The 27,558-nt window shown below is 41.2% G+C and overlaps 1 protein-coding gene across 2 annotated transcripts in view; it reads right to left on the bottom strand.

Annotated features, from left to right (window-relative positions):
• Me2 (malic enzyme 2) overlaps positions 1-27,558 on the bottom strand; it is a 47,100-nt gene that overhangs the window by 1,573 nt on the left and 17,969 nt on the right. For both annotated transcript variants that reach the window (XM_013116836.3, XM_005074604.4), the window contains exons 5-15: positions 26,024-26,099; positions 24,456-24,617; positions 24,083-24,186; positions 21,317-21,426; positions 21,123-21,220; positions 20,570-20,683; positions 17,796-17,910; positions 15,687-15,829; positions 9,913-10,015; positions 2,378-2,448; positions 1,435-1,533 (exon numbers count right to left, since the gene is read on the bottom strand). In XM_013116836.3, the coding sequence (XP_012972290.1) occupies positions 1,435-1,533; positions 2,378-2,448; positions 9,913-10,015; positions 15,687-15,829; positions 17,796-17,910; positions 20,570-20,683; positions 21,123-21,220; positions 21,317-21,426; positions 24,083-24,186; positions 24,456-24,617; positions 26,024-26,099 (1,195 nt within the window). The remainder of the gene's footprint in view (positions 1-1,434; positions 1,534-2,377; positions 2,449-9,912; positions 10,016-15,686; positions 15,830-17,795; positions 17,911-20,569; positions 20,684-21,122; positions 21,221-21,316; positions 21,427-24,082; positions 24,187-24,455; positions 24,618-26,023; positions 26,100-27,558) is intronic.

Raw genomic sequence — 27,558 nt, 5'->3', positions numbered from 1 at the left:
GTGACCCCACCTCAGGGCCATTTGCTGTCCTCACACTGTCCTGAAGGGTGGAAGGTGACCCCACCTCAGGGCCGTCTGCGGTCCTCACACTGTCCTGAAGTGTGGAAGGTGACCCCACCTCAGGGCTGTCTGCGGCCTTCAGAGTGAGGCCTGATCCCCACACCATCTCTTTTGTGAATCTGGTATGCAAGTTCTCCTGCTCCACACTTCTTGTTCTCAGTTCTACACAGTTCCTCCTTCCTACAACATATGAGATACGGATGGGGTACACAGGACAGTGCTTAGCTCCCCGGAAATCCAGATGGGACCCAGATGTTCACTCCAGTGCTAATCAGAATCCTCAGACTAAGAGCATCAGCATCACCCAGGAACTTGGAAATGCAAACCCTGAGCTCCACCCAAAATCTACACAGCCTCTCAGGATAGAAGCCTGGTCCTAGGGCCCGGGTCTCTGTCAGCAAGCATTCCAGGCAACTGTGAGGCCTTTTCCCATTTGAGATACACTGTTCAGTGCACTAAACTTTCTTAGGCCCATCCACTGAGATAACAATATAAGATAACAAAGAAACTAAGTTCTGGGCTGAAGACATGGTTCACTGGTTAGGAATACTTGATGTTCTTGCCAACGGCATGGGATTCAGTTCCCAGCACTCATATGGTGACTCACAATTGCCCATAATTCCCGTTTCAGGAGATATGATACCTTCTTCTGGCGTTCTTGGGCACCACAATCATGTGGCACATTTAACGTACATGTAGTCAAAATATTCGCATACATAAAATAAAAATCTCAAAAATAGAAAGAAACACCAATCAAAAGGGGGACAAAACTCTTGAAGGGAAGGTGGGACGCTTCCTCAGAGTGCAAGTAATAACAGGCAGCTAAACACATTAAGTTGCTCCCAAAGTGAATGCAAGCTATGCTTTAACCTGGACCACAAGGCCCAGGCACAGAGTAGTTCACACTGGCATTCCCCATAGACATGGCTAGAATTAAGCCATTAGAGAAAAGCCCAGGTGGTCATGCAGGGTGACTGGCTGCAAACCGGGGAACACACAACAGCCCTGTCCTGACGCAGAACTTTCTAGCCACTGGGTTATAAGAAGGCAGTCAGGGGTTTCAGGCTCCTGTGGCTACAAAGCCATTCGTGTTTTCCTGAGCTTTTTCTCTTAAGAAGGAAAGTCAGCCTCTGGAGTGGCAGCAGATTCCCTCCCTTCCCCAGGTCAGGGATGCAACAGGCCAAGGCTCACAATCTTATAGTAACCCAGAACAGGTAGACCGGGCTAAATCACCCCCTTCTTAAAATAAAAAAGTCAGAACACACATCACATAAAATTTCCTTCCAAACATTAGGAACTTATTTCCAACGCACTTGTATTAGTAGGATAAGAAAATGGCATCAGAACTTATGTAAGACGACACCGATTACTTACTTTAATAGCTATATTAACAGAGACCTCCTGAATATTAGCGAGTGATGGGTAAAGCCTCCCTTGGGCTAACTCTTCATCTGTCAACTGACTTGTCAGTGCCTGCAAGGAAGCCAGCATCATAGTTTTGTTTAAACAGAAAAATTCAGTAAGTAAAAAGAACAAAACATTGAAGAAACAAAAAAATCATAGACAACAGAATTTTTATTTCTTGTAGGACTATACTAAACCAATATAGACATTAATACTGCTAGTCTCTGCTGGGCATGGTGGGACATACCTTTAATCTCAGCATCTAGAGGCAGAAGCAGGTGAACCTGTGAGTGAGAGGCCCAGCCTTGGCTACACTGTGAGTTCTAGGCTAGCCAGCACTACACAGTGAGGGCCTGTCTCAAAAAAGAACATCAAAAAGCCCCACCAAAACGCAAGAGAGCCAAAACAACACTGTTCATTGTTGAGCAATAAATAAATAGCCTATGGCTCAATATGCTCTGCTTCCTGATACAAAGCTGGGCATAACAACAGCTAAGAAGAAAACAGACATCAGCATTAGCATTAACGTGAGTTCTTCAGAATTCCTACTCAAAGTGGGGCGCTCCATTAAGGATATGGAAGGAGTTATATTTTATCTTTGTTGTGACAATCTACCCTGTCATAGCATTACCTTCAAATGACAGATCACATGAGACACAGGGTAGAACACGAGTGCTATGTCACCTTCATACACACACAACAGACATAGGTACAAATGGTAAATGTGAATTGTCTCACATCTTATAACCAGACATTTGACAAGTTATGATTTGAAAACATTAGCATAATACACAAAGACAAACAGCAATGGATTGCTAACTTCCTTTTCATTCATAAGGATATTTAACCCACTCTGGTTTTAAGATCCATTAACCTCCATAACTCATACAATCAGCAGTATTTAAAATCTTACCTTTGCAGCTTCCAAGAAAACACTGTCACTGATGTGTCGGGTTTGACAGAGAATAACAGCTAAAGCCACACCTAGAATATACATTATACAGTTTATTTAATAAGGTCGTTTTTCAAATTATGAAGAGCTGAATTCCTAAACTGAGAAAAGTAGACGGTAATAAACCCCCAACCCAAACAGTTCAAGAGAAAGCAAAACCCAACTGAAATGAAAGCCAATGACCTTTGTTAATTTCCTTCCAAACATTAGGAACTTATTTCTAATGCACTTGTATTAGTAGGATAAGAAAATGGTATCAGAATTTATGTAACATGACACCAATTACTTACTTTATATCTATATTAACAGAGACTTCTTATTCATTAGCAAAATCATTTTACAAGTAAGTGGCTGTCTTAATTTTTTTACATTTGTTAATACAGCAAATACTTCTGGGTTTGTGTCAGGACCTACTTCAACTCCCAGTGCCAAAAAGAGCAAGCAAAAGAGAGACACATACAGACATGAGGGGGGAGACACACAGATGACACATGATCACGGACAATGACAGAAACGCCAATCGGCCACACAGAAGCGTGCATTCACTAACTTGTAAGGAAAACAAAGCAAGCCCAAGCAACCTCGGACCTGACTTCACACAGTGGCTACTGCCGGTTCTTTCAGCTGGCATCTCATGGCTTGAGTCTTTAGTAATTTGCCTTCATTTCCTTAGATTTGTTTTTGAACTTTAGATTCCTCCTGGTTGAATACAAATAGCCCTCTTGCTATTTTTCCAGCTTCTCTCTCTCCTCAATATGGACAAAAACATATGGGTTTGGCCTACACTGTTTATAACTTTATAAGCGTTTTTCAATCCAGGCCATGTTAATGCCATACTGGGGTTATTTCCCCTTCTGTATAAATTTTCTTTTTCCTGAGTTTACTGTTCTGTTTTCCCCTTTACTGTGACCCTTAGCAATTAACATTTCATATTGGACCTCTTCCTTAATTGCCCGATCTGCTTGTATTTGGTATCCTGTGTATTTTCTGGCACAGACCTTTGCAGCAGCTCTCTTCGCTAAGTTGATTCTTCACCCAGTCATTTACAGACTGTGCTTCTTTGAGGCCATTTTCCAAGGCGCTTTTCCTAGTCCTTTTTTACCCTTTCTTTCTGAGAAACAACTGGTGGGAAGTACATTTATTTTTTCAACCCTGCATTTATGAAAATATATGTGCTCACCTATTTCCACTCCTCTGGGTTTAGGATTTAAATTTGAAAACAGCTCTGTATCTCCTGGCTTCTAGAGCTCTGGCCTACATCTGACTGGTTTCAGGTCCTGTTTGGGCATTGTCGTCTCATCTCTGGAAGCATGGAGATCTCGGATTCTGGTTTTATAACCATGTCTTGGTTATGTTTTCAAACCCACCAAGTCTGGCACTCAGTGGTGAGCTTTTCCAGCTGGAGAAATGTGTGCCTTTGATGTCACACTCCCAGCCCTGGGCCTTTTTTTTCTTTTGTCCTGAAATTTCTATTTTCTAAACTTGGAGCTGACATCTTTACTCTTTATTTGCTAGCTCCTGTTCTAAACTCTATTTTTAAGTGATTCCCTCACCTGTTTTTATTATAATCTCTCTGTTACCAACTTTATTTTCAAGAACCTGCTGCTTTCTAATCGGAACCCTATTTTGTTTTGAAATACAGTATCTCTGTGAAGATATTTATAGTTCTTTCAAAAACTTTTCCCACAGACCTGTTTTGTTCCACGACATCCGTTTTGTTTAAACACTGCTTCGGTCTCTTCTAATATGAACCATTTTTTTAAAACAAAAAGTTTTACAGGAGACTTAGATGACAACTCTGAAAAAGGAGCCAGTGCTCTTAACTGCTGAGCCATCTCTCCAGTCCCAAGTTTATCTAACACCCTTCTCTCCATTCCTTCTGCTAGTGGTCTATCTCACTTTAGACACTTAAGTATCTAAGGCTAAAACTAGTGTTTTGTCTTACATTTGTCCTGCCCAGTCTACGATTCCTTTTTTTTTCTTGCTTGCTTTTGAGTGTTTCTGTTTTGCTTTTTAATTGTTACATTTTATCTCCCAATGTTCCCCAACTGGAAATAGCATTTTTTTTTTAGCATTCTAGTGATTGTCCTCATGTTTGTAGCACTATCCTCACCAAAAATTTCCATTAGTTTAAAATTTATTTTCCTGCCGGACAACATGAATCCCTCCTAACTGGTTAAGTCTATTTAACTGAAAAAGCATTGCTGTGCATTTTGTCTCAGTACATTTTTTGAAATGCCGCATCACTGTTTTGCTGACTATAAACATTTGAACATTTGCTATTTGCACATCTACAACATGCTTTGCTCTTCATTCCCTCCTATCTCTGAGCTTCTGGAACTGCTTTCCATTGTCCTTTCATTTCATGTAAATATATAAGCAGCGAGTTCTATGTATTACTGAAATATCTCCATTTTGCCAATAATTTGTGGTGATATTTTATTTAAGACCCAATAAAGCTTGCCTGAAGATCAAAGTACAAAGCTAACCACAGCTATAGAGGCCAGGCAGTGGTGGCACACACCTTTAATCCCAGCACTCAAGAGACAGAGGCAGATGGATCTCTTGTGAGTTCAAGGCCACCCTGGGCTTCATGAGAGTGACTCAGGCAAGATTTATTAGATCATAAAGCATCACACTAATTCTTGTGAGATACTGTCACTGTGTAATGAATTCTAGATTGCCAAGTATTTCCAACAAGCAACAAGTACAGATCAGCGATACTGAGAAGTCAGGTGTTGCTCCCATAGCTGCACCAGCTACTGTCATGATTTCTCTTTCCTGGGACTTCCTGAAGCCTCGCAGTGAGGGTCTTAGATATGGACTTCTTGTCTATCCCACAGCGGTCTCCCTGAGCTTCCCGGGAAGGCCATGCAGCCTACAATGCTACCTCTGCTCTATTCCCACTCTCACTGTCTTCCAGGATTTAATAATGACAATTAAACGTCTGATTCTTACTGGCTTTTCCATGTTTTCCCTTTTGACTTTATTCTGTGGTATCCTCCAGTTATTTGCTTTGGTCTAATGTTCATCCACCCATTAGGTTATTACTGTTATTCAGTTCTAGACGGTAACTGATTTTGACTAAAGTTCTGAAGCTTCGGTTTTACTGCTCTAAAGTAATAATTATGTTTGTGTTATAGCACTGTCTTCCATGTAGACCTGAACATGTCTTCTTGTCCTGTGGCATCTGCTGGTGTTGTTAGGTGTTTGCAGAGGCCTCCTTTTTCCTTCCAAGCATGAGTGGCATTTGTACATTTCTTTAGAAAAACAACCTGAGGACTGGTGTCATGTTTTCACAGACTTCTGTTTGCTTCTGCCAGGCACTGGCAGTCCAGAGCAGAGGCTGGAGATTTCTAGACCACCCACAGCTATAAGCCACAGTCCACTCCCAGGTGCAGCCTGTATGGTTGCAGCCCAGGGTGGGAGGACATTTGTAAGGGGAGGAGTCATACCTGGATAAACTGTCAAAATTGTCTTTCGTCTAGTGTTGGGGGATATTTGATCACACTGGGAATCCTAATTTTGCATTTGCATCAATTAAGTATTATTAATCTTGGGTCAGGAGGCTGCATTAGCAAATAGTTGACAAGAAGTAATCATAGAGCATCAGAGAGACACAGGAAGCTCTCTTCTTTTTAATCTTGACACAGAATCTCATGTCTTATCAGTTAATATATTATTGCCTCTGCCTCCCGAGTGCTGGGATTAAAGGCTTGCACCACCACTGCCCACTTAGAAATATTTTAAAGACTTATTCAAAAATATATTCTAAGCTGGGAGGTGGTGGTGCACACCTTTATTCCCAGCACTCGGAGGCAGAGACAGGAGGATCTCTGAGTTCAAGGCCAGCCTGGTCTACAGATGAAGTTCCAGGACAGCCAAGGCTATACAGAGAAATCCTGTCTCAAAAAACAAAACAAACAAAACAAAACAACAAAAAAAAAAAAAAAAAAAAGAAAACGAAAACAAAAAGAGAACAAAACTGCCGGTGGCTATGTCAGAGGAGCAGCAGGTGGTATTGAAGTTCAAGGTGTTGGCCTACCAGGAGGTAACTCTGACAGGTGACTCTTGTTTAGACAAGGCCATGGGACTACAGACCCCAGAAGGTCTTTTGCTTCTGCTGTGTCTTTACATGCTTGTTACTGCAATGTTCCTCTGGTATCTAGCATGGTGTGAGTGGATGTGGGAAGACCTTCACTGCCTGTAATATAGTATGTTTATCTCTTGGAAATATCCTGTTCTACTGGGCATTTTTATCTGTGGATTGTCAAGAAGACGACCCCTCCCCTAAATGTATTGTCTAAATTGATAATGATAGCCTATACAGAGTTTTGATGAATAAAAATAAATACAAGGATACGTTTCACAGCCAGGGCCTGTGAGTTTCACCTAAGGATTTGCATTGATTGTAGCTCAAGTTAATGATTAACAACTGAGTCCCAGTTGCTCAGCTAGTTTGAATTCTTTTAACCTTAATGTTGGGAGATGTGTTCTCAGGTTTCAAGTGCATCACAGCTGAAACAAAGCTTTGAAAATAAAGTGAGACTAAGATGTTTTGTCAAAGCTAGACTAAGATGTTCTTGAGGCGAAAAAACACAAGAAGACAATCTAAAGTTCTAGAAAGACACATAGTTGAATGAGGAACTTGTTAAAGTCAGGGAACAAGAACAAAGCAGCCCAATTATCGTTGGCTGATGTACCTTTCTTGCTAGGACTGGTTGATGACCAAAGGTGATGATCAATTCCTTACACCCATTTCTTCTCTCAATATCCTGATACATATACACCAACCTATTAATGAGAGGGTATGTACCCTAAAGATTTAAAGAAGAGCTGACTTATTTAACTTATATCAAAGTTTAAGTTTGTCATTCCTTTAAGATTCCTTATAAGAGTACCTTTCAAGATAAAGCCATAAAGTAATTGGCCCTTTCTTTGTAACAGCAAAATGCAGCCTGCCAGTAAAAGACCTGACAAGAATATCTTGTTTGTCCACACAGTTCATCTATAACAAGTTGCTTGGGTATGAATGTACATGGTTTCTTGGGATAATTTGTTTTTCACCTGTAATACATAAAATGTTTAATTATGTAAGGAAAATAAAAAAAAAATGGTTTTGCCTGTATTCATTATAATCATTCACTTGAAAAATAGAATGCAATCACATTATGGCTCCTCTATTGCCTGAAAAACTGTTGTGGTGTATATAAGTTATGGAAAAAAGTATACAAGAGAGGAAAGAACATGAGAGAACAGAGACCTAAGAAGGGAGCCATCGAGATGGTGTGTGAGTCTCTTTTTCCCTAAACTCCCCCTCAGTTGGAAAAGTCTTAGTTTATGCCGACTGTGGAGTCCCTTCAAGACCCTGTACTGCTGGAGGCTGGCCCCCCCAGACAGCAGTACAAAACAGAATATAGATTCTAGAAACATGGCTAGAGTGTAACAGCACACCTGTGAGAACAGAAGACCGTTCGCTACAGAGATCAAAATGTGAAGTCAAGGAACGGAAAGTGGGGGGGCGGGCATCATACTTGACACTGCAGAAAAATGCAGTGACAATGAATTTTGTACTTAACAAATCACAATCTAGCTGGCAAATACTAATTATGTAATCATGATTTTGTGGTGATATATTATTTATGATTTATTAAAGCTTGCCTGAGGATTCAGAGAGCTAAGTCAGCCACAAGTCACAGAAGCCAGGTACACACCTTTAACTCCAGAACTCAGGATTAAGAGGTAGACAGATCTCTTTAGTTCAAGGCCACCATGGTCTACACAGGAGTGAAAAGTAACAGAGCTCACACTTTTAATCCCAGCATTAGGGAGGTATTTAAGACAGGAAAAGGGTCTCTCAGAACTGGCGTTCATTCTCCAACCACATTGAGGATAGGGAGGCATTGAATTCTCTCCAGCCCTGCTGAGGAGAGACAGCAGTATGGGGCTTGGTGAGAGCTCTTGGAGACAGAATCAGCCCTTGCAGCCTGAGGTAGACGTAAGAGCTAATGTCCGGCTGTTTTGCTTTTCTCACCTTCAGCTTGAAGCTTGAACCTGTCTCTGGGTCTTTTATTTGTCATGCTATGTGATTTTTTTTATATATAATCATGGTTTTGAACACTCAATCAGGCAAAGCATGGAAATCAACAAAACACCATACACTTGAAAAACTCTCCACAATGGAGAGCAGCAACTAACCAACACTGAAGTGTAGTAAGATAAAAGCTAAACATTTGCATTATTTCCTTTTTCATTTACCAAACTAATAATACTTTCTGGTGAGACAGCTCAGTGATTCAGAGGGTTTGTATAACTATGAGGACCCTGAGTTTGGATCCCAGTACCCACATAAAGAGCCAGGTGTGGTCTTGTATGTGCTTGTGACCACAACACTGGTTTGCAGGTATGGAGACAGCAATGCTGGGTTTGCTGGCTGCCAGACTAGCTGAGTGAACGTCAACTGCGGGTTCAGGAAGAGACCACACCTCAAAGTAATAAGGCAGAGAGAGCAGTTAAAGGACACCAGATGTCAGCCTCCAGCCTCTGCATGCACACACCCACAGACACGTGTGCATATACACCACAGATACAAAAATGTAAACTTCCAACAAAACCTTTTGTTGTATAAGGTAAAGGCAGGAGAATAAGCAAGCTACACCAGGCAGCAGGAGTGGCAAGTATCTGAAGGAATGTATGCTGCTGATGGTTCACAGTGGGGACTTCATATTTACAGACAATTTAGAAGAACCATGCTAAAGAAGTACACCTGTTGATTGTAGCCACCAGAAAAAGGGCAACAACTCCATAGTAGTTACATCACAGAGTGTGACAAAAAGTACCAACAGAGATGGAGAAAATGTAACCTTCTGTTCCTCTGTACTTTGGTTTTGTTTTTCCAAGTCAGGGTTTCTCTATGTAACAATCCTGGATGTCCTGGAACTTGCTTTGTAGACCAGGCTGGCCTGGAACTCACTGAGATCCTCCTGCCTCGGCCGTCTGAATGCTGGGATTAAAGGCGTGTGCCACCACGGCCTAGCCTGTTCCTCTGTGCTTTTTTGACTTGTGTACTATATTATCTTTACTTTAAAATCTAGTAATAGGAATACATTTTCAAAGAAAACAGAGAAAGTTAGAATTAATGAATTCCCTGGGTCCCTGTAAATATCACACTTCTGTAAATACTACTGGTCATATCAACCTTAATTCTAAAGAATTCCATGAAAATGTTTTCTTTTTATTATTATTATTATTATTTTGTGTCTGGATATTTTGCCTGTGTGTATAACCCTGCATCACTTTCACACAGTAGTGGCAAAGTCAGGCAAGGCCATCAGAACTCCTGGAACTGGAGTTACAAACAACCATGAGCCTCCACGTGGGTGCTGGGAATCAAACTGGTGTTCTCTGGAAAGGCAGCCAATGCTCTTAGCCAGCCCCCTGAAATATTTTTATGCAATTAACGATGGATCTATAGCATCATTCATGAGGGCTTTTACCTGGAAAAATATATGCATTGTTTCCTTGGCCTGGGGTAAAGACTCGTCCATCCTGGAGTTTCACTGGCTCAAACGGGCTGCCGCTGGCAAACAAACACCTGCCCTGTTAAGATGAAATAATCTCAATTTTTCTGGTCACTTATTCAGGCAAATTCATAAAGATTAAGTCTTACATTTAAGTTAGACTACTAAATTACCTGGAAACAAGAAACCACTTACTACATAGTACTTTAATCTAAATTCTCTTATTAGAAGGAGGCTTGCTTTGTACATTGTATATACGCAAATAAGGTTGAAAATATTCATTTAACTCTAAATCTCTACTTCCTTTATAAAGTTAAAACTGATAATAGCATCTCAAATAATAAAGACTAACATGAACCTCATAAATGAAATGGGAAATAGCAAAATTAATTTGCTACCACTTGTGGTCCATCTGTCCAGCTGGCTCCATGCTGGGCACTCTGTGCCAATCAGTTCATTTCCCTTCCTGAAAGCCCTGTTTACTTGCTACTATCTTCCACTCAATGATTAAAAGAACAAGAAATGAAGGATCTGACATTTCCAAGTACTTTGTAATCACTCTGTGTAAAATTTGTAGCAGTTAAATTTGAATTCAAATTTTTACGAATCTAAATCTAATGTTTTTTCCTATTTTGTCATGATATCCACCCTGCCCCGAGTTGATAATATGGGCATGTGATATAATTACATTACTGTTACAGAACAAACTTGTCATGCTGCTTTGTTAAGGAAAAGTAGTCTCCATGTATTTTTTTTCTTTATTCAATTTTAGTATTATGTCTATAGAGACATGTGATGCTAGTCGAACTATCTGTATTTCTAAAACAGATGCTCTTATGGGCTATAAATTTAATTAATAAAAAATTGTTCACATTATTGTCCTCTTTACCCACCAAAATCAAAGCACAAAAGCCACACAATAGCACTCAAACAACCTATCTTGGAATGTTCAAGAACAGCTAAAGTTAGTTAATTTAGGTTAAAGAATGATTCACAGAAAACTGAAATATCACAATTGTCACCTACTAGAAAATTCAACAGTTGCCTCTGACTCCAGAGTGTTAGGATTACAGATATGTAATCAGCAGCTTTGTGCGTGTTAGGTAAGTACTGCACCAAGTGAGCTGTGTTTCCAAGCTCCAACACTAACAGTCATCATATTAAATGCTTGCCAATTGAATAGGGCTATGCTATATTGTACAAAGGTACAGATTAAAAGTTTAATTTCAAAATGATTCAAAGTTTAGGCATGGGAGCTAGCTAACTATGCTAATGGCTCAGGTAAATATCTCAGATGTACACATCCATAAGCTAAGTAGTTTCCACTTATTCTACAGTTATTAGAGGTTCCTCATGCAGAACGTAATATGGTCAGATTTCACTACAGTAGCAGTCCAGTTTTAACTGGCTATTAAAACATGAAGACATTGTTCAAACAGTTTCCTCCTGTAATCCCAATTGCTTAGGGGACAGACAAGAAGCTAACTAGTGTTGAGGGCAGGCCAGTCAACACTGACACCCCATCTCACAATAGGAAAGGAAGTACTCTCGATGAGCAGCAGAGGGTGTTAGAACAACAAGTCTTTTCTCCCTTTGCTAAAAAGAGGAGCACTAAAAATTTGGGCAAATACAAAACATAACACCACTGTTCTGTGCAACAATGAGAAAGAATTCATATAAGCTATGAGTCAATGGTTCCATGTTTTATTCTGCAAAGAGAATCTCAAGTTTTTTCATAGTAGTGTGTGTGGTCTGTACTTGGTTTCCGTGTTAAAGCAAACAGATGACTTGTGGGAGTTTGTTCTTTCCTTCCGTGTGGGATATGAGAACTGAACTCAGAACTGAACTAGTCTTTGTGACTTTAGCTGCTGAGCTATCTCCCTGGGCCTAAAATCTGAATCTTAAAACTGATTGGCTACAGTTTATCAAACTATTCTCTTTGGAGGATTTTGGTTCTTCCCAAAAAAGTGTGTTTAGTTCAATAATATTTTTCAAAATTAAAATCCTAAAATATCGGAACAGTCTTTTCTTAATTTAGTACTTTGTAAAACATTATATATGTATATGTATACATACACATACAATGTTGAATATTTCTTTATTTTGAAAATGTCAGCTAATGTTCCTTGTGCAAGAGAACGGCTTAATTTGGGGAATGGCAGTCATTAATTCTACCTAAAACTGGTAGACAGGATAAGCAATCAAGCTAACAATAATAATACTTTATTTCTGGTAAAAGCTTAGGACTAAAGAGACTAAGGAGAATAGCTTTTTAAGAAAATTTTAAAATTTTATGTGTGTAAATGTTTTGCCTACCGTATGTCTGTGCAACCATGTGCATGCCTGGTGCTTGTGGAGGACAGAAAAGGGGAGGCCAGTTTAAAAAACAAAACAAACAACAACAACAAAAACTTCTTTATGTTGATCTGTAACTGGTTTGAAAAGAAAGGATTTCAATAGGTAGTATAGGTTTAAAATCATATCTACTAGAAACTAATAGTCACAAGAATTTATTTTTCCTAACGGTGCAATGACACCAGCAGGAGCTGAGAGAATAAACACTCTGTAACAATGAGAAAAGGGGATGCTAAGTACATCTGCAACATGAAACTAAGTCCAGACAATTCTGCAAGTTCTGCTTTGGCAGTGACATTCCAGGTTGTTTCATGCTCCTGTCCCCTCTGGTTACAGCAGAGTGACGGACAGCTAAGAAGTGTGTTGTCCTACAGGGTTTTAAAAGAGGAAACAGAGTGTAACCACAGCAATCCGTATTTGGTGCTGGCAGATGGAGGAAGAAAGCTCCCAGGCCCATTTTCCCGTTCCCAGCATTCAAGGCATTTCCCTTCCAGGTGACTGCTGATCTCAACAGCACAGCTGTGGCCGAGATCCTGAGCAGCTCTGGGGAGTCTCCCGTCAACACGTCAACACAGGAAAACTGTAGTACGGGGGCACAGAGACAGAGGTTCCAAGTAAATGCCTCAGGGCTCCGATTTATACCCAGAGCTGCCCAGCAGGAAGGAGTGAGAACAGGGTGAAACCTCCTAGACCTTACCTGACTGTGCCAAGTGGATTATGGCCCAGCCTACAGCCACTAGAGAAGTAATGGCCCCGGGAGTAAGACACCTTCTCCCCAAGCCTCAAATAACTGTTACAACCTGCCATCTGCTGCCCAGTCCTCTCACACACAGCAAACAGCTAAGCTTACACGAGAATTGAAAGCTAATTACCAAGGGGGGGGGCAGCTAATAAAAATGAATTTACAGGAAGTGAGATTTTGTCACAGTCCAAATTTAGCTATAATTCACATACTGAAATGAACTGAAAAGACAGAAAATGTCAGCAGGCAGAGGTGGCTATGCAGTCCTATAATCGGGGTACCTGGAAGGCCAGAGTAGTAAAATACTAAGTTTCAAGCCTGGAGCTTGCTTCAAAAGTAACAGAAAAATCACAAAGGAAAAAAAAAACTCAGTAGAAAGCTGAAAGATGCAGCAGAGAATAAAATTACAGCGGAGGGCCAGTGAGATGGCTCAGTGAGCAAGCATGCCTATTGCCAAGCCTGATCCCCAGGAGCCAGGCGATGGTGGGAACCGACCACCAAGCTGTCCTGTGACCAACATGCACATGATGCGGCATGTGTATGCCCACACATGAACACAAAAAGAAACATGTATTTTTACATTTTAAAGATGGTACAGTACTTTGTGTAATTTTGATCTTTTTTTTTTTACTTTCTTACTGAATGCGGGTGTGCGCGAGTTTCTGCTAGGGCACACATGCAGAAAGAGGTAAGAGGACAACTTGTGGATTTTGGAAACTGAACTCAGGTTGTCAGGGCTGGTGACAAAGGCTTTACCTACTGAGCCATCTTCCCAGCACCTGTACCATTATTTTTAAGACTCAACTTCTGAGAGATACAATTGATATCTAAGATCTTTAAAATCATCTGAGGAGTTATGAAAAAAACAAAATTACAAGTCAGTTATCAGCAATGAGAATAATAAAGACTTACTACATTCTTTATTCTCAAGAGTATAACCAAGCCATACTGTGGTGGTGCATACCTTTAATCTCAGCACTCAGGAGGCAGAGGCAGGTGGATTCTATGAGTTCAAGGCCAGACTGGTCTACAGAGCTGAGTTCCAGGACAGCCAGGGCTACACAGAGAAAGCTTTTCTTGAAAACCAAACAAAACAAAAAAATCCTTCAAAGTATAATCTAACAAGTATATTCATGAACATTCATATATTCAAGAATTAAATAAGAAGTAGGTGTATCATAGTGAACAGAACTGTAAAATTCACATCCTAGGGTCAACCAATATTACTTAGTGGTAGCTTGCTGGCCTAAATGTGCACAACTGCAAGGCTATAGATTCATTACACAGAACAAACAAGCAAAAGCTCCATTTCCTGGAATCACTTTGATTAGCTACAAGAACAAAAGAAGTGATTACACAGTGGAGATTAAAACACTCTCCCACAGATCACTAGGGGAAACCCCACTACACACATGCATGCATGCATACATACATACATACATTCATAAGCTAGTATCTGTAACTGACATGTAGTACAGCACCAATGTCAAAGGCCCAAAGCACTGACTCACTAGCAATCTGGGTAAAAGTAACAAATCCAGTTCAGACAGCTACCAGTTTACAGCAAAGTAAAAGCCAGCCCCAGCAAAGGCAAAAGAGCATCTGAAGGAAGCAACGGAATTATTTATAAAATAAAAAGAAGACAGAATTTTATATTATTCTGAACTTTTTTTTTTTTTTTTTTTGGTTTTTCGAGATAGGGTTTCTCTTGTTTTGGAGGCTGTCCTGGAACTCGCTCTGTAGACCAGGCTGGCCTCTAACTCACAGAGACCCACCTGCTTCTGCCTCCCGAGTGCTGGGATTAAAGGCGTGCGCCACCACCGCCTGGCTATTCTGAATTTTTATAAGTGAAGAATATGTAAGAACTGACACCAAGAACCTAAGGACAGATTAACACAGTAGGAAAGGGACTGCAAAGCTGATCAGACAAGTCCATAGTAAAGTGGGTGGCACTCACAATAGAAATAGACATGGTTACAGTACTAGCCATGCAAATGGAATCTCACAAGAGAGAATGGCCAAGCAGAGATACCTGCCGTTTCCCCAACAGAAAGGAAACTCCACTGTCAGCCACTGAATCATAGACTCAGAGCACTCTAGACTCCAGGAAGAACTAACACAAAGAAAACTATAACCAGGTCCAAGCTCAAACCCAGAGCAATGGTGTCCAAACACAATTCAGAAAACAACAAACTGCTTTTACAGCACTGAAGGACAGCAACTACCAACTGTCAATTCCATGTGGGGTGAAAATGTGCCCCAAAATGAAGGTGAAAAATACTACCGACAGAATTCCTCAGACCTGTACTGAAGTTCTTCTGGGAGAATGATCCCAAACAGAAGCAGACAGGCAGGGAGGATGGCTATAGGGAAAAAAAACTTTAAATGTAGGCAAATTGGAACAGATAGTTTCTATATAAGAAGAACTAAGAAAAACATCAAGAAAAAAGAAGCACATTTGGTTTCAGAATATCCGGAGAAGCACAAGGCACACAGCCGGTGTTATGAGGCAGCTGCTCTCAGAACTGACACTAAATCTGGTGACCACCGCAATCGCCACTTAGACACTGAAGAGCCAACCACACGTGCACGAATGTGCAGCTAAGAAGCTAAGGAAGCGCGTGAGCAGCACGTGAGATTTTCTTTGCTATACCTCTGTCAGTGTATATGCTTCTTCAGCTGTGCACTCGGCCTGCGCTGTTGGGTTACTTAGTGCAAATATTATAGGCCTTTCGTTGATAGAGGCCATGGCTTTGATTACTCCAGGAGTAAAAAGCCGGCCAGCACCTGCCACTCCTGCAATAAATAAGGGGAAAAAGCCATCAGCACAGGCATAATAAACAGGTTCTTGCTAAGTGTTTCTATAGCACACTTACTGTAACAAACCACAGGTATCATTTTGTTTTGATGAGAGACACTTACGTATTGTCTAGCACACAGAGTGTGCTAGAAAAACTAAAAACTATGACTATCTACTCCATGTTAACCAATGACCAGGGGACAGTGAAAATCTACTCATCCGAGGGACCAGAAACAGACCCTTAGAGAGGTCAGACAGCATCTGCCAGGGCCTGGGGAAATGCCCAGTCATTTAATGGGTATAGTTCAGCTTCAGGGGTTGCTGCTCAGAGGTTGAGAAACACTGCTCTAGAGATAAACAATGACTGGATATATTGTTTCCATATTGAGTTTTGAGAGAAGTGGAGTAGAGAACCTGTAAGATTTCCTCTCAATATAAAAAAAATAGTAAGAGTTCTTATATATAAAAAAAAAACCACAAGCAGAGTTCCTAAATGAAAACTAGTAAAATACGGGATTGTGAACTCCGATTTACAGCTACACAAGGAGTAGCACTGGATCTGAGCTGAGAACTCAGGGCTGTGTCAGCACAGACGTCAGCTACACCAGCCTCACAAAACACATGCAAAGCCTCCACTTTGTTGCCAATGCAATGCCTACTCTGCACTGGATTTTCCTGGTATAGTCTGTCAAGTGACCTTGGCCTTTTAAAGTTGCATCAGTCACAACATCTCTAAAAGTAAAACACTATAAAGAGCCAGGCATGCAGTCCTGGTCCTGGTGCCTTGGGAGGCTCAGGCAGGACACTCACTGGAGACTGGGTGTTCAAAGCCAGCCGACAGGAGAGTAAACCAGCTTCAGGTTTGTCTTCAGTTAAAGTTAAAATATAATTCTAAAATTACGTTTCTCTATTTAGTGTCTATGTGTATGTGTGGGGACCCCACACCATGGAGTACATGTGGAGAGCCCAACTGGAGGAGACGTTGCTCTCCTACTATGTGGATCCCAGGGGGCTCAACGCACACTATCAGGTGTGTAGTGAGCCTTTACCTGCTGAGCCATTTTGCTGCCCCCTCCCGTTTCCAGATTTTTTAGATAACGTTTCAGTATGTAGCCTAAACTGGTCTTGAACTCATAATCTTAACTTAATCTCTATAGAGTGTTGAGAGTAGAAGTGTGTACACCATAACTAGCACGAGATTTTGTTGGTTAAAATTTTTATGCCCCAGACAGTGGTTGCACACACCTTTAATCCCAACACTTGGGAAGCAGATGCAGGCAGATCTCCTTGAGTTCAAAGCTAGCCTAGTCTACAGAGTGAGTTACAGGACAGCCAATGCTACAAAGTGAAACCCTGTCTTGAAAAAAATAAAATAAAAAGAATTTTATGTGCAGTAACCAAAAATATTAATTTGAGTCAGGCCTCTTTATTTGTGGGGTTCTGTATACACAGAGTCAATAAATGTACATTTTCAATGTAGGCTGGTATTGAACATGCTCAGACCTTTTTTGTATCATTCCCTAACAATACAATTGAAGAACCACTTATATAGCATTTACATTAAATGTAGGTCACCTATAGGTGTGCTCAAGTATATAGTGGGGTGTGTACAGTTAAGAACAAGTCCTATACCTCTTTTTTTTTTTTTTTTTTGGTAGCTTTGGAGCCTGTCCTGGCACTCACTCTGTAGATCAGGCTGGCCTCGAACTCACAAAGACCCGCCTTTCTCTGCCTCTCAAGAAGGCGTGTGACACCACAAGTCCTACACCTCTTAACATAGGAGACGCAGGTGCGGCAGGTTTGAGTATGTCCAGTGGGCTTTGGCACCAGTCCCAATACACTGAGAGACCACCTGCATATGCTAAAAACAAGGTAAAATACATCAATTTATTTTAGTAATCCTACATGGTAGTTATGGCAGATAGCTAAGTAACAGGGTTATTTATCAACAGCTTCACTTACCAATTATAACTGAAGGCTTAAGTTTATTCACTGCATCTTCAAAAGTTCCAGGTATGTTCTCTGGGGCCACGTGAGCAAATGGTTCCTGGTTACCATCTATGCTAGCAGTCCGCCCCTGAATGTTTTAATAAAATATAGTATCAGTAAGTGCATATTAAAGATAAACTGGACACATGAAATAACAATTAAATTTTATCCTTGTGATACAAATGTACTTTTATTTCCTTTTCTCTTCAACCTTTATCTTCTAATTTTTTTTTTGTTTTTTTGTTTTTTTGTTTTTTTTTTTTTTTTTACGAGACAGGGTTTCTCTGTACTGTTTCGGAGGCTATCGGTCCAGCCCAGCCTCGAACTCCGCTTGCCTCTGCCTCCCGAGTGCTGGGATTATAGGTGTGCGCCACCACCGCCCGGCTTATCTTCTAATTTTAACTTCACAGAATCCAAAATTACAGTCCATCAAATCACATCATGTCTAGAACATAAACTTTGTACTCTCTCTCAAAAACTCATTCCTTCCATGAAGTCCTCCTAAATTCAATACTTACAACGAAGAATCATTAGTATTTTAGAAATGTAATATAGCACCAAGTGGGGAAACCACAGCCTACCAAATTTATGAACAGTCACACCAAAAAAAGTTTCTTTTTGTTACAAGGAATAGACCCCAGGGCTTAGAACATATCTACTGTGGAGGCGAACTCCCCAACTTGCGTCCCCCTTTAAGACAGGGTCTTGCATGACCTAGCCTTCCTTGGCTGCTCTCAAACTCACTACATGGCTGAAGCCCTGCCCAACCATCTCTACGTGGAATAGGTTAAGACTGCTCAGAGTACATGTTTCACTACCTCCACATCATCACAGCTCTGCAGAGAGGTAATTTAGTAAGGAACACGGTGTAGCTTATCCAAACGGATGACAGGTTTAGGGCCACTAGAAAAGACACACAGGCCAAGCTACTTTAATTATTCATTCTAAAAAACAAAACACACTTGAGGGTGTAGGTGAGTAGGGACTCTTGCCTGTGTGGAGGAAGCTGTTGTAGCCACCAACACTCAATCACTTTAGACTCAGACCCTGGATGAAAACCAGTACGACAAAGTGAAGCCCTGAACTGTATACCAGTAGAAATACATTCCCCTCCAGGTAAAAATGTAATGTTTACAAACATTCCCTTCTACATGTACTGGCAAACACTGCAGCTTCAGCACCTTTGGAGCAACAGTTTAATAATTCAGAGGCTGGGCTTCATACTCAGGCAACATTCTTAGGTAGGCATTCTGCCTCTGTCTCTTTGAAACTGATGACTTTGAAAACAGCAAGTCTTCTCAAGAGCAACCAGGGCTCTTCTGAGCCACCTCTCTAGCTCTCCATGATTATTTTAAACTTGTTTCTGTGGTTATAAAATTTCCTAAGGAAAACAAAACAAACCAACTCCCTCTCCCCAATGAACTTGCTTCTGTGACTGTAAAATTGCATGAGGAAAACAAAACAAACCAACTCCCTCTCCCCCCAAAAGGACAGGACTTTTGAGAGGACTAAAGGCAACAGTACATATAATGTGACCCCAATATCCGGGTACTGACACCAGTGAAGGAAAAAGGCCCAGGACTAGAGCCACGCATACGTCCAATACATGTAAATGCATGCCTAATACATGTAAATGGGAAAGAATTGTCCTGTCATTAGATTATGAAGCAAACATGGGAAAATAAAATAGTACTGCATCCTGGATAGATGAAAATATGCCACACAACATAAGATCTATGATATTCTTTACCTGATCAAAAACAGTAACTAATGCAAAGGAATGTAGGCAGGTAGGCTCAGAGACGCTAAGATAATTGGAAAGATCCTTACCACACACGAACTAACACGGGATTATGACTTGCAGGACATTACAACATTAAGAGTTTCTGCTCGAATATTAGATACACTGCTAGTAGTTTAAACAGAATGGTGTTTTAGTGTTAGGGGTGTAGCCCAATGACACGCATAAGGCCTTGGGATCAATCCCCAGCACCACAAAAATTTTTAGTTTAGGAGAGTCGAATACAATCAGATGTAGTAACTATCCCATTTCTTAAGAGCTTGAGAACACAGAGAGAGTAAGTCTGGTACCAGCAGACAGATTATGATTTAAGTATGAAATAAGAGGCTTTATAAAAGACAGTGCTGGTTAGCTGAAACTGCCAACTTCACACAAAAACCTAGAATCACTTAAGAGTCTAAACAAAGAATTATCTAGACCAGGTTGGCTTTGGACATGCCTGGCAGTAGTCAGATATGTGTGGAGGGGATGTGTGTGTGTGTGTGTGTGTGTGTGTGTGTGTGTGTGTGTGTGTGTGTGTGTGTACTGACTGGACTGCCTTAATTGAGGATGGATGGGAAAGTCTACCCTGAATATGAATGACTCCATGTCATGGGCTGCGCCTTGACAGTGTAAGAGAAGTTAGCCGACAGCAAGCAAGACTAATGCTCTCTGCTCTTGACTGTAGTTTCTTGACTTCCCCACAGTAACAGATTATAATCTGCAACTGTAAGCCAAATCCTGTCCCTTATGTTGCTTTTTGTTGGGGTTATTTTATCACAGCAATAAAATGAAACCAAGACAGACAGCAAGATGGGACAGGCTCTGCCGACAACGCAGTGGAGGCCAGTTCTTGCACACTGTGGTAGGTAGTGAGATGCATGACTATAAGAGAAGATACTAGCAACACCCAACCGAAACACCCCAGCCAGATGCCCTGTTGATCCTCCAAGTTCTGTATCCTTACCTTAACTAATAAGCCATTCTTGTCGAACATCCAGACCTTCCTCCGTGCCTCCTCTTCTGAGAGGCCACTTTCCACCATAGACATAACTATAAGATTTGCAATTCCAAGTGCAGCCTGTCCAGTAAGCACATATTTAGAAATCAAGCCTAGAGTATGAGGTGATGCTCAATTGCTTTATACGCGGGGATCACATGATCAGCCATATTTAATTGTCTTCCCTTACAAATCACATAGTCTCTCTGACAACAAATTATTTATTTTATGAGACCACAATTCATACCATTTTCAGCAAATACTAAATTCATTGTGATCTTCAATAAACACTAACACACTGTCTTACTTTCCTTTTTTCTTTTGAGACAATCTCTCTATATAGCCCTGGATATTCTGGAACACGCTATGTAGGCCAGGTTGGTCTCAAACTCGCAGAGATCTGCCTGTCTCTGTCTCCCAAGGACTAGGATCAAAGGTGTGAGCCACCATCCCTGGTCAGTCTCACTTTATAGAAGAGAACAGACTACTGGTTTTAATTATAAAAGCTTTAAAAACTCACCTCTCCTGCTCCAAGAAATAAGATTTTATGATCTGAGACGGGTTTATTAATAACCTTTTGGGTTGCAAGAAGACCCGACAAAGCAACTGCAGCTGTCCCTGCAGGAAAACCCAGGATTTTTACAATGAAACAAACAAAGGATACATTATAAACACTTAAAAAGTAGGGGGAAAAATATTTCCCTTTTGTTTTACCTTGAATATCATCATTGAAGGTACAGTATTTTTCTCGATATTTTCTTAAAAACCGGAATGCATTATGATTTCCAAAGTCTTCAAACTGAATGAGTGTGTTCCGGCCATATCTAGAAACAGCAAACACTTTAATACATTGTGTGGAAAGCACCACTGTTAAACAGATTTCCTGTTTACTATTTTTAGGATTAGTATCTCAAAGTAAGGTATTACACTAGCTCAAGGCCATGAGTTTCAGAGCTTGTAAAAGTCTAGAGCCAAAATGTAGACACCTGTGACTTGAACACAGAGGCACGAATGGGCCTATGGCCACTCTCTGTGTAAGCACTTTCCAAAGGCCCAGGAAGGTGTTCAGTGCATACAAGCACTAAGCAAACCCCCAAAAGGGATTCTTTCTGCATGTCACAGATGAGTCTCACTAAAAAACGATGACTGACAACACAGGAAGGCACGTTAGCATACAGGAGGTAAGAACTGCCAGGTGAGTTCACTGGTGAACAGGGGTCAGAGGGAAGGCCATGCAGGAATGGTAGCACACACGTGGACCCTGCACCAGAGGCGCTAAGGCAGGCGGATCACAGGTTTGAGGCTAGTACAGAAAACACAGGAGACTGACTCAAACAAATAAACCAAGGGGGGAAAAGGCAGAAAAGGCTGGAAAGGGAGCAGCGCTGGATTTTCATCTGGTAAACAAATAAGAAGTAAAGAGGATAGTTAAATAAGGTACATCCTAGTGACCCCACATTTTCAACAGCCAGGGTATGGATTTCAGGCTTCACACTGAAGGACAAGGAGAAGCTGGCTCATGTTGAATCCCTGAAGGCTGTAGAGCAGGAAGAATTCACAACAGCCTCCTGATAGCAAAGACAAGCTACCAGTGGTGTGTGGCACAGACTAGTGTGGGAAGATGAGAAAGACGGAAGCGGCAGCTAGGAGTCTATAATGACCTAGGAAACATGAGGCAGATGCCATGGTATACCAGAGCACACTGGAAAGTGCGGGGCGGTCCAGTGCCAAGGCGGTCTGGAGCTCTAAGAAGACACTGCCTTGTTGTCTGAGGGAGGGAAGTGAAGGAAGAAGGGACAGAGGGCACTGTGGGGAAGCTGAGCAGTTCAGCTCTGAATCTGTCTTCGTCTTTGCCTGCAGTAATGGATTCATTTCTGAGTATCTCCATGTGCCAGTAATTTTAAAAGCTGAGCTAGAGTTTAGAAGATGACTCAGTGGTAAAAGTGCTTGCCCAGTAAGTGTGAGGTCCTGAGTTCAAATATCAAGAACCCTCAAAAGAGTTGGACTCAATGTTAGCATAAATAATCTAGTGCTCTTACAGGGAAGTAGAAAGCAGAGGCAGGACAGCCTCTGGAAGCCTCTGAAGTAGCTAGCAGCATAAAAAACATGCCATAAAAGAGTAGGCAGTAGAAAAAACAATGAAGAGATCCTGGTTTAGGGCTAATGGTGAAGACAGACACCAGAGGTTATTTTCTGACCTCCACACTTGCCATGGTACATGCACCAGCATTCATACACACAAATGCATATATGCATATGCATGCACACATATGTACAAACACATATATACACATGGGGAGAGACAGAGAGAGAGAGAGAGAGAGAGAGAGAGAGAGAGAGAGAGAGAGAGAGAGAGAGAGAGAGAGAATAAAGATGAGGAATTTGGGTTTTTAAGCTGTGGCAGTAGAAAACCATCGAGAAATTTCCAGCAAAAAAAAAAATGTAAAGCAATACACATTCTTACAAGATTAATCCAGGTATTAGATGGAAATAAACTGGAGAGAAACTGGCTGGAGAAGAGTTCAGAGGAATCCAGGAGAGGTGAAAGAAGGCTGTGGTGACAAGAGACAGACATATGAGGTATGCAAACGTTAGTGCCAGCTGAATCTGAGGAAGCGCTGATGGAATAGCTGGTTGATGGAGGAGAGTCATAAACAGCACCAAGGTTAAGGGTCTCACAATGGGGTGAAGGTTACTGCCATTATTAGCAGTTAGGAATAGAGAAGGCAGGGTGTTTGGAAAGGGAAAGCATTCAATTTGAGATACAGTGGCAATTTGAGTAACAGCATACAGTGACAGACCTTCTCAAGACAAAATCCCCCAGCAGTTTGGAGTAGAGAGCCATACAGGTATATTTATGCATCACATGTACGGAGGCCACAATTTACTGTCCATGCAAGAGCTGAGAGTCTAGATCAGTCAAACAGTGCTTGTCTGGCATGTGTGAGGCTCTAGACTCCATTCCCAGGACAGCAGACCACAAATACACGTGTAAATAGAGGCTCCATTCATGATGGTCCAGGTACAGTGTTTGCCAAGCAGGCCTGCAACCTGAGCTCAATGTGCATACAGGTAGACAGAGAGAACAGACTCCTAAAGGTGTCCTCTGACCTCCACATGCACACCAGCACACATGTGCACACTCCTCCAGACGTAAACAAACAACCCCACAAAATGAGCCCAAGAAAGATGCCAAAGCTTCAGGAGAGCTCCAGTGGAGAGGTGAGAATGAGGCTGGCCACGGAAGGCTTATGGGAGCAATGGACTTCGAGAGTTCACGAGAGGTGAAAGCGGACTTTCTTCCAAATGTCAGGTAACCCCAGCCAGCAACGCAGAACAAAGGTACCATCTGTGCCAGCACGTATCAGTGGGCATGAAAAAGTCCCCACAACTTAATCCTTCCCTTACAAGCTCCCAGGACATAAAAGAAAACAGCAGAATAGTGCCCCCCACCCCATATCCATCAGCTTCACAGGGTACCTGTCAGTAATTGCCTTCATAAATTCATCAATCAGATCATCATAAAGTTGGGAGCGATCTCGCTTCTGATACAAGCCCATATAAAATGGATCTTTCAATAGTGCCTATATAAGAAAGTGAATGTTAAAATAAAGTTTTTATTACAGTATTTATTTACAGTAAACATGTAAGGTAAAACTTTAACCCTTTAGGAAACTTACTAGACTAGATTTACTGTCACTTATATAAATATTAACAGCCGAGCTTAAGACAAAGATTAACATCTAAAATGACAAGGTTTTTCCCCCTTCACAAATCATCTTCGAGGATGGCTACAGGGTTTTGTTAGTCTGTTTACACTAGAGGAACTGGGCAAAGGGGAGGGTTCACTCACTTTATTATCAGTCCCCACGTCGATACACACAGGTAGGCATTTCTCGGGCTGTATGCCAGCACATGCTGTATACAGACAAAGCTTTCCCACGGGGATCCCCATTCCATAGACACCCAGATCTCCAAGACCCAGAATTCTCTCTCCATCAGTCACCACAACAGCCTTCATTATAAATAAAATAAGACAAAAAGGGTATTAGAAGCTGCCAAAAGTGGGCACTAAGGAAGTGCATTTTTAAAGAGAATGGATTCGTTTGCTCTGTTTCTACTCTCACTTTCAGAAGTAGAACCATTTATGTCTAATTCCAATCACAACCCCATGGAGCACACTTAAACTAGGACTTCTGCCTACTATGAGGTATTAAAGAAGAGTTAGGTTTGGGAACAGAATGAGGGGACAGGAGGACCAAGCTAAGTATTCTTTCTATAGATTGAAACATAGGAGAAGTGGATTAAAATCTGAGGTTACCACATAAAAAGTCTAAAAATAAACAGTATGATCTACCAACCTAGGGCAATCAAGAGAAACCTTAGCAAAGTAAAGGAGAAAAACCACACACACACACACACACACACACACACACACACACACACACACACATATATGCCTACATGTAAGTAAGATGATATTGTAAATTTAGTTATTTTACCAGTTTTTTCCTAAATTATCTGAACTAATGACTTTGGAAGCATGGGGAGAGGGAGGCAGTGTCAAATTTAGCACAAGCTGGCCTAGAGTTCCCTAAGCAGCGAAGGATGGCCTGATCCTTCTACTTTCACCTGAAAGTGCTGGGGTTGTGCATGGATGAACTCACAATTCATCAGTATTTACTTTGGTAAAGAACACATTCATAACAAAGGCAGTAAGATTACCACAGTGACAAGCATGGTGCTACCCAAAGATCTTTAACTAAGTTATTCAGTATGCTTCATGAAAGACAGTTACATTAACCATGCCTTGCATTTGCTACATTTAAAACTATTTTGTCAATGTAGTATTTGCCAAGGATCTAAATTTACCTTAGACAAAAGAGAGACAGATAGACACACACACACACACCACACACACACACACACACACACACACACACACACACATATGAGAGAGAGAGAGAGAGAGAGAGAGAGAGAGAGAGAGAGAGAGAGAGAGAGAGAGAGAACACTAACTACCCCCAGAACCAACATTCCTATGTTGTTTCCTTTTCTGAGCCAGGGTCTCATGTACCCCAGGATGGCCTCAAACTCAAGCTTCTGGTCCTCCTGCCTTTCCTTCCAAGTGTAGGGATTAGAGGATTACAGATCTGCACCACCACACTTGGTCCAACATTTGGTGAAGCTGGAGGGCTATGGCCAAGCTCCTTTGTACACTGGTGCCACTGTCTTGCTCAGAATAGGCACTGTCCCAGTGGTCCATCTCACAGTGACTACTACCAGCACATCCTCAGACACAAAGCATACATCTGCATGTACAGAAGTATAAATAACTCAAGGGAAACTTGCTCTTGGCAATCTAGAGTTAACTTACAAGGAAGAGAAGACATTGTGAGAAGGAGGGTGTGCTCTTAGTACCTTAACATGATTTTCTGGCCAGTTATCCACAATTGATCTGACATGACCTCTGTCTGAGATTGAAATAAACAATCCCCTGCAATAGAACAAAAATACCTTTACATTTCATGACAGTTTTTCCTATGTTTTTGTCCATAATTGGGATACTTAAAGATATTTTAATAAAACATCAAGATATGGTTTAATTTCCAAGCACTGATTTATTTTCAAACAATTCAACTCTTTCAAATGATAATTATGTTGATTATAGTGATAACAAAGATTATTGTTAACTGATGTGATCATTTACCCCAAAAGAGATGTGTCCACATTGCATGCTCTAACCATCAAAGTGAAAAATAAAGTAAAATTTCCTACATAGGATGCAATGAATTAATGCTTTAACAGCATCCAAAGCCCTGCGCCATGTTGCTATGTCTCCTGTCAATAGTCATCTGTGGTGCACATGAGAATCACAGAAGGAGCTGTTATTAACTATACCGGGGCCCACGCCTAGCTAGCTGAACCATGGAGTGAGGTCTAGACATTGCACTTTCCAGTTTCCTTTGCTCCTTTAGCCTAAGTTGAGAAACACTCTTCTAATAGGAAACCACACATGCAGCCAACCACCAGGCTATCTCCTAGAAATGTTTTAGATACTCTGGAACAGCACCATACAGGTTAGATTAAACAGTGCCAGTTGGGTTTCTGTCACATAAGCACGGAGAGTGCTCACTAAGTTCAGGCTGCTAGATCTTTTTCCTCATCAGAAGTTTGTGGGGAGAGAGAAAGTTGGCAGGGTTCAGCCTTTTAAATAATCCAACAAGTGCTCTTTACAGACTCAAGTTTGAGAAGAGCCTTCAGACTAGATTGGGGGGTGGGGGGACGGCTGAGGGCTAAGAGATGCTGCCATTCCCGGTTAAATTTCTACAAGGGTGCCAGTATGGTGTGAGCTGGCCATGGGAAAAAACAATGACTAAGGTAAACAACAGACCAGAAGGGACAGAAAAACTAATTAAGAATAGGCTCAGACAGATCCAGTAAAACAACAGCTTTTAACAGGTTCTTTCACCCTTAGGTGACAGCCAGCCATGTGCTCACTCAGGGACTAGAGGTAATGGCCCACAGAGGAAGTCTTCCCAATAAGATGTACTAAAATGTTTGACTGTGTTAGAATGGTCTGAAATTAAAATAATTCATCAAAGCTAATTTCCCTTTTAAAAAGGAGGACAAACATCAGAAATTAAAGCTGATAAATGAGGATGTCAACCACAACCTGGCAAACTGCCAAAAGGCTCAACAGTAATTATGGTCTGGGGTGGCGGGAGGAGAAAGGTACAGTTACTATACAACTCCTCTAAAAATGGCAATAATTATTAGGGGCTACTTAATTGAGCTATTTCTAGAAAAACAAAAGATATGAACATGTTTTTATTACTCTCAATTACACTTTTAATACGAATGGCTTTTGTGAGATGAGAAACCTTCCAGGGATAAGACTGTAACACACAGAAACCTAATTAGATGTTACAGAATGGTGTTTTTCTCACTTAATA

The sequence above is a fragment of the Mesocricetus auratus genome, unplaced genomic scaffold (assembly GCF_017639785.1).
Source record: "Mesocricetus auratus isolate SY011 unplaced genomic scaffold, BCM_Maur_2.0 Super-Scaffold_6730, whole genome shotgun sequence".
In the NCBI taxonomy this organism is placed as follows: Eukaryota; Metazoa; Chordata; class Mammalia; order Rodentia; family Cricetidae; genus Mesocricetus; species Mesocricetus auratus.
The sequence above is the reverse complement of the archived record's forward strand: the minus strand, read 5'-3'. Positions and strand labels throughout refer to the sequence as shown.